The 18,803-nt window shown below is 38.8% G+C and overlaps 1 protein-coding gene across 4 annotated transcripts in view; it reads right to left on the bottom strand.

The window, feature by feature from the left end:
* Positions 1-18,803, bottom strand: part of ARID1B (AT-rich interaction domain 1B) — a 335,932-nt gene that overhangs the window by 291,950 nt on the left and 25,179 nt on the right. For all 4 annotated transcript variants that reach the window (XM_063329382.1, XM_063329380.1, XM_063329379.1 and 1 more), the window contains exon 2: positions 9,972-10,166. In XM_063329382.1, coding sequence (XP_063185452.1) covers positions 9,972-10,166 — 195 coding nt within the window. The remainder of the gene's footprint in view (positions 1-9,971; positions 10,167-18,803) is intronic.

The following is an 18,803-nucleotide window of genomic DNA, read 5'->3' as shown; positions in this document are numbered from 1 at the left end:
GAAAGAAAAGCCTACACCCAATACACCCAAAGTATATCTGATTTTTTCCTGGATATTCTTCAATTACTTTTTGTGGTTATGCTCCTCTTGTAACCCCTGCATTATAGGCCTAAAGCAATATTAGAAAACATTATTTTTCTTGTAATGTATAAAATCAAAAAAGAAAGGCCAAGTACCCACACATTCTTGGCATTTACTGAACCTACTCTTCACCATTTGCTGCAAGACTGCAAATTTACTCAGGTCGTAAAACTTAATCTTCAATTTGAGAAGGATACATGGGATTTCTCACAGCATCACCTCACAGGACTGAAAACCCACATGCCTTCTCTCCAATATCAGGTATGAATTTTTTTCCTTGGTGAACACAACATCTGAAGTATCATTTTCTGCAGAACTTAAGGTTCATTTTAGAAATAATAGTTTCCTCTCTAGGACAACTTTCCAAACGTAAAAGGGCCACAAATTATTAAGTACGCACTTCCCAAGTCTGCAGGGGGATATCTTGGCCTCTGATTTTCTCCAGTTTTGCCAACCAGCAATAAAATGAAACCAATGAAAAAAACACAAAACCAGTCAATTTGCATCTGTTCTTTTAAATACTCTCCAGTACAGTGGAAGAGTCAAAGCACATACCAATTCTCAGTGCTGCCAGCTGGGAAAGTGAGGAGAGAGAGCAGAGGCGAGCAGTGGGGTTACTCAGAAGGGGCAGGAGGAGCTCAAAGCAGAGGTCCTTGCTGAGCAGCCCTGCCTGCTTCCTCCGTGCACAGGCTCAATCTGTTCTGGGCACTGATTCTTACGTATTTGTTTTTACTGAGCACCACTTCCACAGCACGGAACAGGTCAGAGAGAGACAGACAATCCTGTGAATAGAACAAGGTGGTTTTTTCTAACCTGTCCTGCAAAACACATATTTGCCAACATAGCCTGTAAAACACGCATATGTACATAGACTCAAGATAAGTAATGTCACTTCTATAATTAAAACAACATCTTCCCTAAGTGGCTATATAAACCTTGTTTATTTTGATTGGACTCTTGTCTCAAAAGACAAGTGATATTACAGTTTGCCAAGAAACACGCAGAAATCTCTTCATCACTGTTATGTGAAACAAACTAACAGCAAGTGTAATTTGTCCCTTTGACATATATATCGAAGCCAAATTCACTCACTTTCCAAAAGGTGTATTTTAATATAAGATGCAAATATACTTTCTAATATTATCCAGTCACTAAATTGTTTGTTACCTGTGTCTTGCTCTTAACACGCATATGCAAAAAGCATTACTAAGAAACAATGTCCAGAAGAGGAGGAAAAGGATGGAGCGCACAAAGAAATAAAACAGACACTGATTTTCTCCTTGCTCCTCTTCCCTACCCCCAAAAGACACTGTAAGATTCAGAGATCAAATACTTATCAGCAAGGATGCAAGCATTTAACACATTTGTTCTATTTTAGGCAAAGCAATGAATAAGAAGCACAAGTACCAGGAAAGCACCCAAAAATGGGGTCACACAAGGTAGCAGAAGAATAAAAGCCTAAAAAAAATTAAATGAGCTCTAGCTTTAAGTTATTCCTTGAATTCTTAAATCTTTCTTCCATCCATCTTGAAAAACAATAAAACACCAAAAGCTTAACGTACTTATATTAGGATCTTTATATACACCCAGTTAGTATAGTTATAAGGAGCAATATATAAACATACATGTGTTTTAGAAAAAAATACCTACATAGAATGTTAATAGTCTTATACATATTTAAGATTTTAATTATTTTTTTTTAAGATTTTATAACTCATCTTCTCCCACAAAAAGTCTTAATGTTTTAGGTGATAAAACATACAAAACCGAAGCAGGTTGCTGAGCAAGCTTTGATTATACTGCATGATCCATGTCATTTAAGACTGACTACATAAAAAAGGTGTGGAAAATGCTTTTGATTTTTTGCAACACTTACCATGCTACTGTAAAACTAATTTCTACTCAAGTTTTGCTGAAACTAAACATAACATAAATCTTAGTTTTTGAATAAAAAAAAGGAAAAAGCTGCTGGTAGCAACAGGAGTCTAATCTTGAGCTACTGAAACATCAGATATTTCTTGAAAGGTCTATTGTTCCAAGAAGAAAGCTACCTGACTCTGTCCCAGGGTCACCAGAGTGAAGGTACTGACCTGTCTCATTCTCAGATTCTCTTGACTTAGAGGGCTGATTCTGCCTATGCTGCTGTCAACTAAAGACAGGTCACCCAACCCCAATAACACGGCCCCCAAGTGCAATCATAGCTCCATTGAAGTCACAGCAAATTGCCCACTGATTTCAGGCAGGTTTTGCCTTCTTATCATCAGCCCTGTTCTCAGCTGTGGGAAACACACTCCCTATTTTTAAAAAAAGCAAGCCCTATTGCCTCCCTTGCTTCTTCTAAGTTCAAATTTACAGACAATTGATAGTACAGAAAGTATGGTTACAAAAATCTTAATGTGCAGGCACGTGATGGGCCTGGATGTCATTTCAGTAGTTTGGAGTGCCAGTTATTCTTTGATGAATATTATTAACAGAAAACTACTATGACTATAATATTAGAAGTAACAGTTAATTATTCCTTACCTACACTTTAAAACCCTCCTGGCACAGTCATTATAAGGCAGCTGTTGAATAGAGTAATGGAGCAGCCTTTTCTTAAAGCAAGATGCTTATTTTACTTCAAATGTAAATAAACTCATGTCTCCTGCTGCCATGTAAAATGAGCTGTTCATAAGTAAATGATTTTGTATCTTCCCAGTGAAGCAGCAAATGGCCCTCTGTTCTCCACTTCTGATGACCGAAATCCATTTCCTACCCAACTCCAGCGCAGACTGACATCTAATACTTCAGCAAACCCAGTTCTCAACAAGAAAATAACTGCTGCTTCCTTAACAGTAACCTTTTTCAGAACACCAACACAGAGTTTGCATGTTTTCCTCTCTCATGCCCCCACTTCCAAGCAGAATAACAAATGTGATTACAGCTACTAAATATTCCAACTGAAGTACAATCATTTAACAGTAGCGAAAATATATTTTATTTGTCACGGTACGCTGACGATTCTTACCCACTTTCTATACAAATGTAGGCTGCCATTTACTCCAGGATGGATGTAAGAATTAGCATTTACTGAACATCAGTACATAGTAACTCAACAGATAAAAACGTCGACCCTGTCATATTTCCAAGCTTTCTCTCACCAGCTGAAGGATCAGTTCTTTTTCCTTTTCAACTTACACTTTTTTCCACACAGTTTCAAAGAAATGATAGAAGCTACTGAAATGTTTCTATTTACCATAATAATGCAATTCTGCTACTTTACGGATTTTCTTTGGTAAACAATCTCAGATGACCAGCATTAAGATGAAGAGCTAAGCTACCATAAAGACCCCAAACTTATGTCAAATTTGATTCCATGATTATCTGTAATCTGTGCTCACCTCCCACTATAGAGTGAATTACACTCAATAGAAGGGATAATTCTAAAGGAGACAATACAACATAAAGCCTTATCCTGCCATGAACTAAAGTAGCAGCCTTTTTTTCAATTTAGTCAATGAGGCTTAGTATACCCAAAAGAAAGAACCATGCTAAACATTTTCCTACAGTCTGCACAAGCACAGTATTTAGCATTTAAAAGATGTTTAAATCTTAAAATTTAAATAGAAATTTTAAAATCCCATGTCTTTACATAACAAAGAGCAGCAACTTTTCTTTGCAATTATTAACACTTGACCATCAAAAGATCCATTCTTAAAGATGACCTTACAAGGAAGACAAAGCTGTGACTTCTCATCCCTTTTTCCGATTCATACAAGGAAGGATTCAAACTTCACACTCTCCAGGAAGTATTTCTTCTACTTATTTTATTGATTATTTTTTTTCCTGGAAGTTTATAGCAGTTCAACAGGATGGCAGATATATCATTCAAATAAAATTTTACTGAGGATTTTCAAAGTATTTACATGTTTTTAACACAAGAGGAAGTTGGAAAAAGATTAATATTTAAGAGTTTCACCTTTGTGCTTTCCAGGAATTACTATGTAGGTCCACAATCTCCAACTAAATGCCCAGGAAAAAAAAAGCAAAACAAAACAAACAAAACCAACAAAACCCCAAAATAAAACACAAACAGACATATCCAAAAAAGCCTGTAAGAACACTCCCTCTCCCTCAAAAAAAAAAACCCAAGGCAAATCAAACAAAAATTGAAAAACATACTTCTGAAGCACACGCTGATCAAAGCTTCACAGTCCCTTTTTATGTGTGTGTATGAAATGCATCTATCAATCTTTAAGAAAAAGCAACACATCTCAGTGTTTTGTCCTCTGCTGGTTGTTTTTGAGATTCAATCATATTGATTCATCCTCTGTTCCTGCAAAATAAATAGGCTAAGAAATGAAAACCTGCTTATTTTCTGTGTCTGCTCCCTTAACCAACCCTAACATCAACTGTGCCAAAAGCTGCTTAGGAGCACAAAAAATTGCTATCTACTCAATATTTTCTAGCTGGTGAGGGCAATTCCACACACAGAAGACAACAAACATATCACTTGACTAGTATTCACTGTATGCACGGCCTACATTTTAAGTTAACAGTTCAGAGCAAAACAATACAGAAAGCCTCACTTTCTTGGCATACTTCAATCTAGAATTGACTACTTCAATTCTAGAATTAAGATGATTTCAGAAAGTAACACACGCACAACCAGCCACCCAGCAGTAAACACATTTGTGTTTGCTAGCTTTAAAACTCTACCTGCCAAGCCAACAGCCAATTGATTTCCTTGGCGTAAATTCGACATTTCCAATCTGGGATATTACCCAATACAAGCACTAAACCCCTTCCTAAATGAGGTAATCACACTGGTGCTGCTATAGTTCTGGTTGACTTGCAGTTTCCATTACAATAAATCCTTGCTGCACATTCCCAGAGGTTTTACAACTTCTCTACTCCTTTAAAAAAAAGTTACTCCAAGTTGAAACCGGCCACATAAGACTTACCAAAAAAAAGAATTAAAAAAAAAAAGCAGCATATTTTCCTTAACCCGTAAAATAATCTGTACATTAAAAAAAAAAAGGAAAAAGCATTTCTCTGAATATTTACAGTTCCACTCTTAAAACTACGAAGACACTGGCAACCTTTATTATTGAATTCTGAAAATCAAGAATATAAAAAAAAAATATGTTAAAGGGACAAGTGATTAGCACCCTTTCATCTTATACTATTTCTATAGCAAAAAAGGGAGAAACAATAGACTGAGGCTCAAGCCTGGTAACTACACTGCAAGCAGGCTCAAGGCAGTAAGACAACTGCACAATCAGTACTGAAAAGAAAAAGTACTGAAATACTCAATTTTAAACAGCTATTAGGAACGACTGTTGTACATATCCATACAACTATCTTTCATAAAGAATTTACTATGCGCTATAGCAACACAATCCTATTTACACAATAAGTTGTTGTTCCAGTCCATCAAGTACACAAGGAATTTTAATGCATCCTAAAAAAAATCAATTAGGCAATGATCATCTGATTAAACAGGCACATCACACCATTGAATTCTTTCAAACATATTCATAAATCCAAACCTCCACACTTTGCTGAAAACTTCCAAAACCTATATGTGGGTATTTCAAAGAGCTGACTTTTAAGCTTAATGAATTTTAGCACAAAATTAAGTATTACATGCTATTAACATGAAAAAGCAACACCATCAGAAAATGGCAGAAAAAAATTATTTTAATATGTACTATTATTTCTAGTTTTAGCAAAAACTAGATGACCTTTAAAGGTCCCTTCCAAGCCAACACATTCTATGATTCTATGTTTTTACAAAGTAGCAGAAGGCTTTCCTACAGCACACAGCACTACAGCACAGAAACGCTTTGACAAGGCATTCAAACTGAAGCCAGAAACTGATTAGGGCATCATTGCTTGCTCACCTGAGGTCCAAAAGGGGTGGGGGGAGAAAAAGAAGTTAAATGAAAAGGAAATTATTGTCTTTATAATCAGATCTTATTACTCACACTATAGTGAAATGTATTGCAAAACCAAGCCTGAAGTTTGCAGGTGATAAGTATCCCTGCATATTAGGCTTCTAAATTTTGACATCACCTCTCTGTAATTCCAAGAAATACCTAAGAGATTAGAAACTGAAAGCTAAACCTGGAAGTACATTTTTCTCCTTTCTGTTTTCACATACATAATGCAATCTCCCTGAAGCCCTGTGTGAGGAGTCCTAATAATCCTAAAATTACATTCATCCCATGCAAACCAGGAGACAGAGTACATGAGATGATGAGATAGCACTATTAAGATTTACATGCAAGACCAGCATTTTAAAACCTTGGGATCCAAACACTGGCCTTGTTGCAACTTGTGTTTCAATCATGTTGAAAACTGACAACACAGGCACAGGTCAACTTGCCTCCCAGCTTTCCCTTGCCTCCTTCTCCTCCCCTCCCATAGAAAGAGGATGAGAAAGACAAAAACCCAAAAGTTTCCTAACAACATAAAAATCTCTTTGTAAGTAATTCATTCACCATACATATTTATGCCTACTGACAAAAGAGACATAAACTGTCAAGTCTGCAATCCTATAAATTAAGTAGTAACACCTTCCTTTCTTCCATTTCCCCTTTTATACATGATCAGAATAATTTGATTTTTAATCTCCTGATCCATTAAGATAATTTTACTCAAATCAGTCAAAATGCTTTATATATTTATTTGACTCACACCGACTTAACTGGGTATGCCCTTAAAAATTGAGAAAATGATGCAGCATTCTTCAAATTGCTTAGCATTTTGTCGCAACAAGCTATCACCCATCTTCACATGACAAATCTGGATCTGTTGTCAAGCATTGGAGAAGAAAAAGAAAACCTCAAATTACCATTAGCTTCATCAGTTTCACCTCTCTTTCCTACGAGCCTATGTATATATCTCAATGCCTTTATCTTTAGTTATATTAGCGAGTAATGCAAAATGATTGTCTGTATTTCAAATTTTGCCACTTATATAAGGCTTAGCTTTTTTTCTGGGGCTCGTCATTGATAACTCATGAGAGGTGAGTTCCAAGCTCAAATGCTTAGTTGATCTCGTTTCCCTCTTCACAGCATCCTTTGCAACCACATCACAGCACATATCCCATACTTTCCATACTCTCTTCAACATCCTGTGATTTCCACACAGAATGTTAGGAGAATTTGGGATTTTATTTGCACCATCCTGTTTGGTATCAAGCATGCCTAGGCCAAAGAGCAGTTACAAGAGAAAGTCTGCAGCATTATGTAGTACCACTTTTCCAACAGGCTAGCAGGCTAAGGTTGACACTCGTGCTGCAGATATGTAGAATGACTGCACCTGATAACATTTCATCTTTTTCATCCCCTTTAATCTTTCACTGCTTATGCCAGAGGCCTCCCTTCCCGCAAGCTCTCTCCTCCACCTCTGGGCTGCAGGCTGCTATTCTCTGCTGCAACATGACATAGACCATCTACCTACATCTAGACAATTATCTTCATTTCTAACATTTCCATTAATTTTAGACAGCTCTTTAGGGTGTTGTTTTTCATCTTTATTTCTTCATTTGCAGCATCCTGCAGCACAGCCTCTAAGTTAAAATCTGTCAAGTCCCATAGTTCTAACCTCAAGCCACAACATCCACTGACAAAGAGCCAGACTTAACATTTCAAGGTCTTCTTCGAAATTCAAAATTCTTCACAGTCTAACAAAAAACCTGCTCGTTTCATCCAAGGAAACAGAACTGACACCCTCAGCTATCTTTGGGCAACGGCAGACTATAACTTAAAATAAGAACAACCTCTCCCATAGATGTTTCCCACCCTTCCTACTGGTGTGGCACTTCCACCCTCATAATTCACCTACCCAACACTCTCTCTGCACAATACTTAAATCTGAGCACTGTATGTGTTTAAGGCCCAGTATTTTTTTAACCGTACAAGTTTTCGGAAGTGCCTTGCACTTCTGATAAATCCAATGTGACACTGTAAAGGACTCCAATTTTCAGAAAGTGCTGAGATTCATCTTCTGAAACTTCTGGCAATATTATTTATTTTATATATATTATATCTAGAAGTAGCTATATGCTACACAGCCAATTTTAACAAGCATAGCTAGGCTCTCCTTATTTAATATTCATGTCACAGGAGTAAAAATCCAGCCAGGAATCAAACTGTGGCATCCTGTGCCAAAGACAACTTACCACTCAGCTGGTAAGTTGGCAATTCAATTTACAAACCTGCATTCCTGCATTTTAATCCTTTGTAGAAAGGTGGTAATATATGAGCAATATGAAAAGAACTGGATTCAGATCATTAGAGGTTCACAAACCAAACACATGAAGCTTTGGAGGCTGTCCAAAACAAAATCATGCCTAGGTGGTGATGTCCGTTCAATAAAAATTCAATGTCATAATTATCCTCTCACTTTTTCCCCAAAGAGCATTAGTGCTCAGAACTGTGCTGCTGCTCAGCCAATTATATTAATGCTCTGAGAAGACGGATAGGGCCGGCAGCCAATCGCTGTGCCAGGTCACTGCCTGCTGACGGGTAATTTACAATTACCAAGCAATTAGCAAATGAAGTGAAAATTCAACACTCATCTCCACATAACGCAGAATAACTCATTTTAAATTTAAAAATATGTTTTAATAACTTCATTTTGGCTACAGCCACACAGAGAAAAATAAAGCCTCCTTTTTTCAATTTCTCCTCCTTTTACGACTGACAAAATGCTCTGCTGTCTGAAGCTAGCAACCAAATACATTGCTTGACATTTCTAAACTAAACCATCTCTTCCTTACCAGTAAGTATCTATTGAACAACAGAACAGAAAAAAAATGAAGACTCTTGATAATGGTACTAGATTTGAAACTGTTATTTAATTAAGCGCCTGATTAACATCCTGTCCTGGTGAATGGATGATAACAAAAATTTTCTTTTTCTTCTCTATATTTCACAATAAATGACATTAAAAAAATGCTAATCTACACTAGCTAGTTGCACAAAACAAATGTCCTTTCCTGTTAATGATCAAGTTATTTCTCACAACAAAGTACAGAGCTCCCATTGCCTACACTCACATTCCTAATTTAAAATAAAGATTAGTAAAACATAATTTCTTGATAACCTTGGTTTATCCCCCTCTCTAGAAAACTACTGTATCTTCCCTACCTGAACACTGTAGTTGACCAATGAACATTGGAATTAATCTTCTTATAAGGGTAGGAAAAAAGTCATCAACAGTGAAATCCAAGTAGATAAAAGGAGATTCTTACATTTCCATGTCCTCTGATATAAAAAAAAAGTATCCTGACTTTAAGGAACTGGTAAAGGGGAAAAAAAAAAAAAAAAACCAAAACCAAACCACAGGAAAACCTACAAGCTCCTACCAAAAGGAGAGGGGAAAAAACAAAACAAAAAACACAGCACCACAACAAACAACAGCTGATATAAATATGTTACACTTTGGTATACGCTGGGCAACACCAGTCTTGCTGCACTGATGTCAGCTCTAGGTTTTCATCTTACATTTAATGCATCTACGCCAGAGAAAAAGAGAATTTAAAAAAAAAAAGATAACTAAAAGAACACCAAAAAAAACACACACACAACTAAAAAATATACAAGGCTAAATTATAACAAATGGAAAAAAAAACCTGGTGGCATTTAACATCGTTCTCTCTCCAAAAAGATACCAGCAACACAGTAAACTTTTTTCTGACTGTATGGGGCTTCAGAAAACATTCATGCTGTCAATGTAATGTATTTACTTTTAAAACAGTCCTTTACCCTCCTTCTGCCCGAAAAATACTTATTTCTGAATATATTTTTTTTCTTGCACCCTCTGTGTTACCACAGTGTCAGAAGGGAAGAGAAGGAGAGGAGGGAAACCAAAGCAACACAGAAAAATCCTCCACAAACCTGTTGCTGTGGATACTGCATTCCACCCATGGCTGCGGGGGCTCGGCCCGGCATTCCCACGGGATAGCGCTGGGGGCCGGGAGGGCCGTAGGACTGCCCAGGGTAGGGGCTGCTCTGCTGCGACTGAGAGTGAGGGTTATTGCCCATGCCGTACAACTGAGGTCTCTTCATGACCATTGGGTCCATTGGGCTGCCCTGTTAAACACAAACAAACAAATATGTTAAGATACTGAAAGAAAAAGGTCAGAATAGTCACGCTTACCGCGGGCAAACTATACATGTGTTTTCTCAATGCTTTATATATCAAATATTGATTTGACATACAAACAGGCAAAGTACCATACATACTAATAGATGAGCTTGTGAACGGTGAGTTTGGGACTTCCATTGCACTTTAAAAAAAAAAGTAATAGTTTTGCACTCTACCTTAAGGATGTCTCTTACCTACAGAAAAAGTAAGTACAATAACTGCCCAATAAATTTCAGCTTAAGAAATACTTAAGTATACTGTTGTAAACTGATTAGCATCACTGACTTTAATGTGTGAACATAAATAAAATTGTGTCTATCAGGAGAGACACAGTAGTGGGCAAGCCATTTAACCTTGAGAAAATGTCTGTTTTCTTACCTTGAAAAAAGGGAAAGTGAAAAGAAAATACAGTTTCCAAAAGCGCAATGCATACAGAACACTGTATTTCAGTGCTTTCATATGGCTATCATGTGAATTAATAAGTTTCCAGATCATAAGGCAAGTCATAATCCACATTTTACATGAAAGTTTATTTGCCTCCTTAATAGACCTCGGAAAATCCAAACTGCAATCACTGATGGAGGGGGAGGGGAGGGAAGGGAGGGAAGTTTTATTTTTAGACTTTTTGGCAGCACTTACCAAGCACCGTAACAGTTTCAGGACGGGTGTCAACCATTGTGTGGTATTACTCTCATGTTTTATTACTGAGGACTAACTGAAGCAGAAAAAATATCATACTTTGTCAGGCGCAGCACTGTATTGTTAATATGACATCCATTTTTTAATTCCTGAGTGCCAGTTATATTCACAGAAGAAAGGGGCGGGGGGGGGGAGGGGGGGAACTTTTAAAAAGCCTATCACAATCTCATATTCCTGAAAGAGACATATTCCCCACCCTCCCCTCCCAGGGAAAAAAGACCTATTAATTCAGCCAGCCAGCCCACCCTCCCGCCAGGCGCAGGATTCCTTCCCGTGGCACATTTTGTACATATTTTCCTACAGTGTATTGTTGACCAGTTTCACTTTAAAGCCTCCTGTGTAACACGGCCAAGTCCTTCTTGGTTATTATGTTCTGATGTAATAGTTCTTATGACAATAAATTACACACACCTCTCTCATTTCTTCTCTTTATTACCATTTGTACTACTAACGCACTATGGCTTTTTTTTGCCCCTATACACACAAGGTGTGTGCTCGCCAAAGAAGTCACTGCTTAATGAACTATTACATGTTGTTCTTCCTGTGTCTTTCCTGCAAGTAAATAACTCAAACCTCCTCACTGTTTTCACTGTCTCCCCCCACCCTTACCAGTACCGATTTGCCAGGAATGTCACCAGAGCCAAATAAAGTATTCCAAATGTGGACACACTACACCTGAGGAGGCAGAAACAACAACCTCCCCCTCCTCACCCAACACCTCCATTCGCTTCAGAAGAGGACTGCCTTTTTTTGCCACCATAGCAAATTGCACATTCACTTCTAATTTTGGGGGAGTATTACTCAGCAAATTTGCCTTTATTATTTGGCTTCTTTGTGGCCAGATTAGAAGTTTCTATTTTTCACCACTAAATGTCCCTGGGTAATTTACTATTTATATTTCATACTTTTCAAAATCAATGGTTCCCCAGCCTCTTCAGGCCACCTGACCCATAACAACACTCTCATTTTTTATTTTTTTTTCAGGCCATCATGCACTTTCACCACACTTTTAGTTAAAACCAACACAAACACAAAGGTTCCGCAGATGAACTAGAGATTCCTTCTTATAGGGCTCCCAGGGGGACAACTTAAATTTCCTCCTATAGACCAAGATACTTTATCTATGCTTATTTCTGTGTTTTTATGTTCACCCTGTGCATCACCTGTCATATTCATCTTCTCAAATATAAATCCTTGTTCAAAGCAAGTCTTGAGTTTCCTTCACAAGATTCTCACGAAGCCCAACAGCATTGTTCAATGCCATCATCTTCTGTTTCAGGATATTATTTCCAGGTCTCAACTCCAATAACAACATTTACTCAAATTCAATGTTAATTAATTTTGAGTGTAATATTTTCTGTTCCGCATCCAATATTTAAATATAATTATAAACAAGGCACACAGACAGCTACACAGCTAAAACAGGCTGACACTCTCCATTATCAAGACTATTTTCAGGTGCACATAAACTTTGCCAAACTTCAAGCATTTAGGCTGAAATTTTCCAGGCCATATGTATGCCTGAGGCTGAAATTCTTTGGAAAATTCAGCAGAAACAGTTCAGCTATGTCTTAGAATGAGGTCACAGAAAAATACATCGTTTATGTTCTTACATAAAACACTTAAAAATACCTCTTGAATACCACGCTTTGGGGCAGAGAATTTTAATTTGCCGGGGTGACATTGGACTTTCAACAAAGTCGAGGTGTGCACCCCTGTAGAGAGAGCACCTGAATGTCACCAGACCGTGAGGAGCACAGGAGGAAGAAATGGGAACATGCAAGTGGCACAGTGAGACTTCATCAGAAGAGTCACAAGGTGTATGGAGGTGGCCTCCAATTTGCCAGACAAAGGGAGAGGGACAATGGGTTAAGAAAAGCCACAGAGACAGAGCGGAGACAGAAGTGGGGCAGGAAGAGTTGAAGGGAAGAGGAGGAAACAAGGTCAGGAGGTGACACAGATACAGGCCAAAGAGTCTCTGTCCTCTGCACTAGTGACCGCCAAGCAGTGGAGGGTTTCTTTTGTGCGTGTGTGTGTGTGTGTGTGTGTGTGCGTGCTAGGAGAGTGAGCCTCACCACCACTTCAACCTTCTTCCCATTCTTCTCATCAGCCTGCCATCTCTTCACTTCTCCTTGTCCTCCCCAGGACGGCTGCTCCCCTTTCCCTCAGGTGACATCCCTCCACTTCAGAAAGGTGGAAGGATAAAGAGCCTGAGATATTGCTGAAACTCCAGACTGTAGATGACCCATACAACGCTGAAATTGAGGGGGCTGTGGTCACGGGATATGGGTAACAAGGGACCTGGGCGTACTCAGAGCTTACTGTGGACACTGTGATTGAGGCACCAGGATCAAGGACTGGAGATAATGAATATGAGATGGCTAGACTGAGAGAGCAGTAAATATCCCCAGGCAAATTACTGAGACAACCCAGAGAAAGCCACTCTAGCTGTTGGTGGTGCCTGTTCCCTCCTCCCTCCAAGGTCTCAGGGGAAGAACAAACACTACAGAAGAATCCTCTGATCATCTTTAGGACTGGAGCAGAGAGACAGAGAGACCCAGCGAGGAAGCACATCTCATCCCATGCTCTGACCAGTCCCTACAGAAGGTGGCAATTCACCACTGCTATTTCTGCCCCCCTTTAGATTAGATCCCAGTTGTCTGTACAGTGAAGTTCAAGGTTAAGACACCCACCAGTGGTTCAGTGGCTGTCAGCTTGCATCAGGGCAACCCCAAGCACAAACACAGGCTGGGCGGAGAATGGACTGAGAGCAGCTCTGAGGAGAAGGACCTCAGAGGGCTGAAGCACCTCTCCTATGAGGACAGGCTGAGAGGGCTGGGGTTGTTCAGCCTGGAGAAGAGAAGGCTCCGGGTAAACTTTATATTGGTCTTCCAGCACTTAAAGGGGGCCTACAGGAATGGTGGAAAGGGACTCTTTATCAGGGAGTATAGTGATAGGAGGACAGGTAACAGTTTTAAACTGGAAGAGGGTAGATTTAGATTCGATATTAAGAAGAAATTCTTTACTGTGAGGGTGGTGAGACACTGGAACAGGTTGCTGAGAGAAGCTGTAGGTGCCCTATCCCTGTAGGTGTTCAAGGCCAGGCTGGATGGGGCTTTGAGCAGCCTGGTCTAGTGGGAGGTGTCCCTGCCCATGGCAGTGGGGTTGGAACTAGATGATCTTTAAGGTCTCTTCCCACCCAGACCATTCTATGATTCTGTATTTCTGCAAGGCAAACCAAAAACAAATAGCCAGCTCTTCCCCAGATTTAAGAAACATTGCCATTGCAGTGTTAAGAACTGTTGGAATTAAGTTTGCCCTTGTAACAGTAAACATGTCTCCTTCACAGATGTAACTGTATCAGTCTTTAAATACATGGTCACACTCTTGTCCTCACGGGCAGCAGATGTGCCTGCTCTCGGCATCAGTGGAGGTCAGCTCAGCGAATGGGCTGCTGTGCAGTATTGGACCAAACACTTCACCTATTGTATGGGTAGTGAACAAAGCAGAAGATGGTCTTACCATTAAGGTAGCGGTATGCTGCTCAGGCAGAACTGGAGTCTACCCCTGCATCTGCCACAGTTTTTCATTAAAGCAAAAAAAAAATAAAATTGAAATTTACTATCTAATGCATCCCTCATTACCTGACTTGAAATCACAGGATTTAAGTTGCAGAAAATGCTGCTTATCTATCTATAACTGCAACTACTTTTGAATTTGAGAATTTGACAACAGATGTGCCTTGAAGCTGTTTTCAGAAGGTGGATGTTCCAGAAAATTTAACCTACAGCCATCATAAACAGGCCACCCAAACTTCCCACAGCAATGCCTCAGTTTCCCAACTGTAAAAACAAAAAACATCATCATTTCTTTACCGGAGAGGTGATTTTAGAATTTAATATGACCATGATCAATACCATAGAAAACTCTCTAACAAAAGAACAAATTTTGTCTTCAGAACAGCGCACAGTGAGAAAGACCTGGAGCCATACATTTAAGAGCTGCTCACCCAGTACCATGTGTCCCATACAGTGGAGGTAAAAATTTAATTATAACTTTTTCCAACTTCAACGCATGCACAGTTTTCAGCTTTGGCATACTTTTAAACTGAAAGTTTCATTTTGATAGCACCAGTTTCTTTCAACCACAATGCTTTGAGAAGTTATTGAGAAGGAGTTGTTAGTGGAGAAATACCCATTATAATCTTATCTAAAAGTTCCTTTAACATCTATTAAGTTCAAACATTTTCTTTAACATCGGTTCCAGCAGTTTTCAAAGACAAGCTTTGTGTGACAGGGTGATTATGACAAGTATCAACCTCTTCATGTTGTAGGGATCAACAATCAACCTTTCCACACCAGCTCTCTAACATTTTCCAAAAATGACAGCATTGCTGTAACTGCATCACATTCTTCTGAAACCCAGTGGGCATGTATGACCATGAATGGATGATGTGTATGTTTTCACATCTTCCGTGCCTTTACTTAATTTTATTACATGCTGTACAGCAAAGTTTTAATTACTTTTTAACTGTTATTTTAGTGACACTGCTGTCATCAATATCCATTTATTTCCTTTCCCTTCCTTTACAGAAGAGTCCAGTTTTTCTCTAGTGCTATTTTACTCCCAATACACACATTACCTTTTTACCAGTTTAGCTACTGTTTGCTCATGCTATTTTTACTGCTATATTCTGCCAGGCAAGTCTCAATGAATTCTGCCTTTTGCTTCTGATTCTGCACCTCCACTTCAACTTGCTGCATTTCATTTAAACTTTGCATAGATCTGCAGTTCCTCAAAATACCTCAGTCTTGTTCTTTGCTTCAGTCCACAGTAATATTGTAATTTATAACCCCCTTCTTATAGTGCCTATCTTGTGTCAGTATCAGATTCATTTGAACATGTAGTATCAAGCTTTGTAAGAACAGAGCATTTCATAAGAGTCTTGCCTATTATGTGCCTTGTGAGCGCATTAAAACACCCAACGGAAGGTTTGCTAATGATTTCAATAGGACCAAGGTTTCATTCTCGGTCTTTAGATTGACAGTCCAACCATTAAGATAGAATGTGAAAAAGCCTACATTGCCTACAAATAGTAACTGACAACCTTTTTCTGTTATCTGCTCCTTTTTTTTCAATGTTTTGTGTAAATGAATGCATAAATTCAGCATCCCTCCTATATGCAGAAGAATTAATATCCTTCACCCACTTGTAACCTCAGTATCACCACCACTTCTCTCCTCATAGCCAAAACAATGAAATAAATCACCTAACCCTGAAATACCTGGACATTCAATTTTACCGTTTCTAAAGTGGGGGGGGTGGAGAGGGGGGGGAAAACAAACCCCAAAACCCACTACTGTTTTCTCTCATCACTTAACCAGTGTTTCCCTAGGTATCTCGTCTCTGTTTAGATATGAGGAAGGGTGCACACTAGGGCAACCTGAGCAGCAGTCTGATCAAGACGTATTGGCTCTTCCTTTTGGGACGTTACTGATATTACGCATGCATTACACATACTCCATTAAGTTATCAATGTACAATTCACTTCTAACACCAAAATCTTTATTTGAAATACATTTATGAATATGAACAATGGTCATATGAATATGAACAACTTAACTGTTTAAAGATGCCACAAAGAACCCCACCACTGAAGTCTCAAGGCAGGGGAGAGTACAAGACACTTTACAAGGGGCACAGTGGGATTCAGATGTGACGATAGAGCTCTTACACAAGGCAGGCAGAGCAATTCACTACAAGACAAGAGTATTCACATGAGATATAACTACTCTTCAAGTGAAAGTGTGCTTTTTTGTTTGTTTAAACAAAAAAAATTGAAAGAAGCCTTGGTTTGGCTGACAACACCAAATGCTGCAATTTAAAGGGACTATAAGCCACAGCACATCCCAACAACTGATGCTACATCATTTGTGCCTATAACAAAACAACATGAACTCAACACTTTCGAGTAGGCTTGCCCTCAAACTCCTAGAGCTACTGAATACAATAACTCTTTGTTTATTCATTGATCTGCAGCCAAAGTTTCTGTCTCCGCATTAAAAAAAAAAAAAGCCTCTTTATTAATACCAAAGCCTTGAAACCTCATAATAAAGACAGCTGACAATCAGCTACCAACATTCCAAGAAAGATGGGCATGGAGCTCTCAGCTCTAGGTCAGGCACCAAGTTACAAATTTATCGCTAGAGATAATCACAAGTATTCACTATAATACAATGACACAGCTGGCATGAGGACACAACTGGGGAAAAGATAATCCATTCCTAGATAATGCCATCATTTGTATGAACATGTATAAGGACTCCTCAGCCAACATTTTTACACGACAAAAGCGTGAGTATCAAAACACAACTCTCGTTACACGTGTTTTAAATATCCATTTGAGAAAGATACAATCAACCTTTACAAAAGTATTAATGTATAGCGTTAAATTCTGTCTTCCATTAATAGTGAAATCTAAGAGGTGACTGGCAAACATGCTTCCTATTTTTTTTAAGTAGGAATCCAACTGTCTGTACTTCAATAAAATTTAAATAAAAGAAGCCAGTTGCACAAACACAACAAGAAATAAGCAAAACCAAAGAGCCAAGTTCAACATAAGCCTATGATGAAGGAAAATCCAGCGAATGAAGAAGCATACACTGGCTGAGATTAAACAAAAATAGCAATTTTCCTTGTCTTAAAGGTTTTGCACATTGTCTAATTTCAGCTGCAGGGAGACATCAGAAAGATAATTTCCCACTCAAAACTGAAAGTACTTAGAAAGGGGAAAGAGAAAAAAAATCAAAGTGATGTCCCACCAAAAATGAACTACTACTCCACTAGAACATTTACAAATAACTATACAAGCAAGTGTCTCTGTGGGGCTGAGTAGAAGGATGTATGCATGCCTGTTCTCCAGTTTTCTTCTGGGTCCTCTTTAACACAACCTGAAAACTGCAAGGTCAGTGAGTCAGCCATTCTCTAGTTATTATTTTGTAGATAGATAAACCTAAATGACTATTGAAAGAACAAATCACAATGAACACAGCAAAGAAAAGAAACCTGTTTTTAATGAAGTATACACAACTAAACTCTTCAGTTGCCACTATGAGTGCTCACAAAGGTTAAGACAACATCAAAAAGCAATTAGACACATTTATCACATCTGATGGCCAAAACAATCTGACGAGTTCACATGGCTATAGAGCTCAGAACTGCTGCCCTTCAAGTTGCCTTTGTCACCACCAACTACTGACATACAGGTTATATGCTGACTGCTCTGAAATCAACTGAAGGTGTGTCATCTGTCCCCATCACGCTTGAACTCTCAGCCTTCTCCTGTAACCCACCTTCTTGATTTCAAACTTCTTCCAGAATTACTTGGGAATTATCTTCCTGTCTTTATATTTGTTTGCCACAACTCAGATGCTCCATACAGAGACCACCTTCCCTTAGGCATGCAGCAGCTCTAGTCCCCTAGAAAAAATACTCCCCAACAAGTTAAAAGTAATGTCTAGTGCAGCAGAATTTAGGGGTTCTTACAGATGTCTCCTAGCAAACTTATCTGTGACCATACAACACGCCATTGATTCCAGCTGCTTTTCCTACTTGCTGCCAGATCATAACCATGCTTTACCTACTTCCATCCACAGTCCAGCTTCTGAACTTAAAACTGTCCGTGTAGGGTGGGTTTGCAGCAATACAACAGCTTTAGCACTGGAGCATGAGAGAGATGGGCACAGTTCTCAGTCTGCCATTTCTGCAGGCAAATAGTATCCCTTGGCAGGAGAGCAGGGCCGATAGCAAGGGAAAATAGTATCTTAAAGTTCTCAGGCTAGATTCACTACAGGATGTCTCACAGCCCTAAGGCCTCCTCAGTA

Source organism: Chroicocephalus ridibundus, chromosome 3 (genome assembly GCF_963924245.1).
Source record: "Chroicocephalus ridibundus chromosome 3, bChrRid1.1, whole genome shotgun sequence".
Taxonomy (NCBI): domain Eukaryota; kingdom Metazoa; phylum Chordata; class Aves; order Charadriiformes; family Laridae; genus Chroicocephalus; species Chroicocephalus ridibundus.
This window is presented reverse-complemented; position numbering and strand designations above follow the sequence as displayed.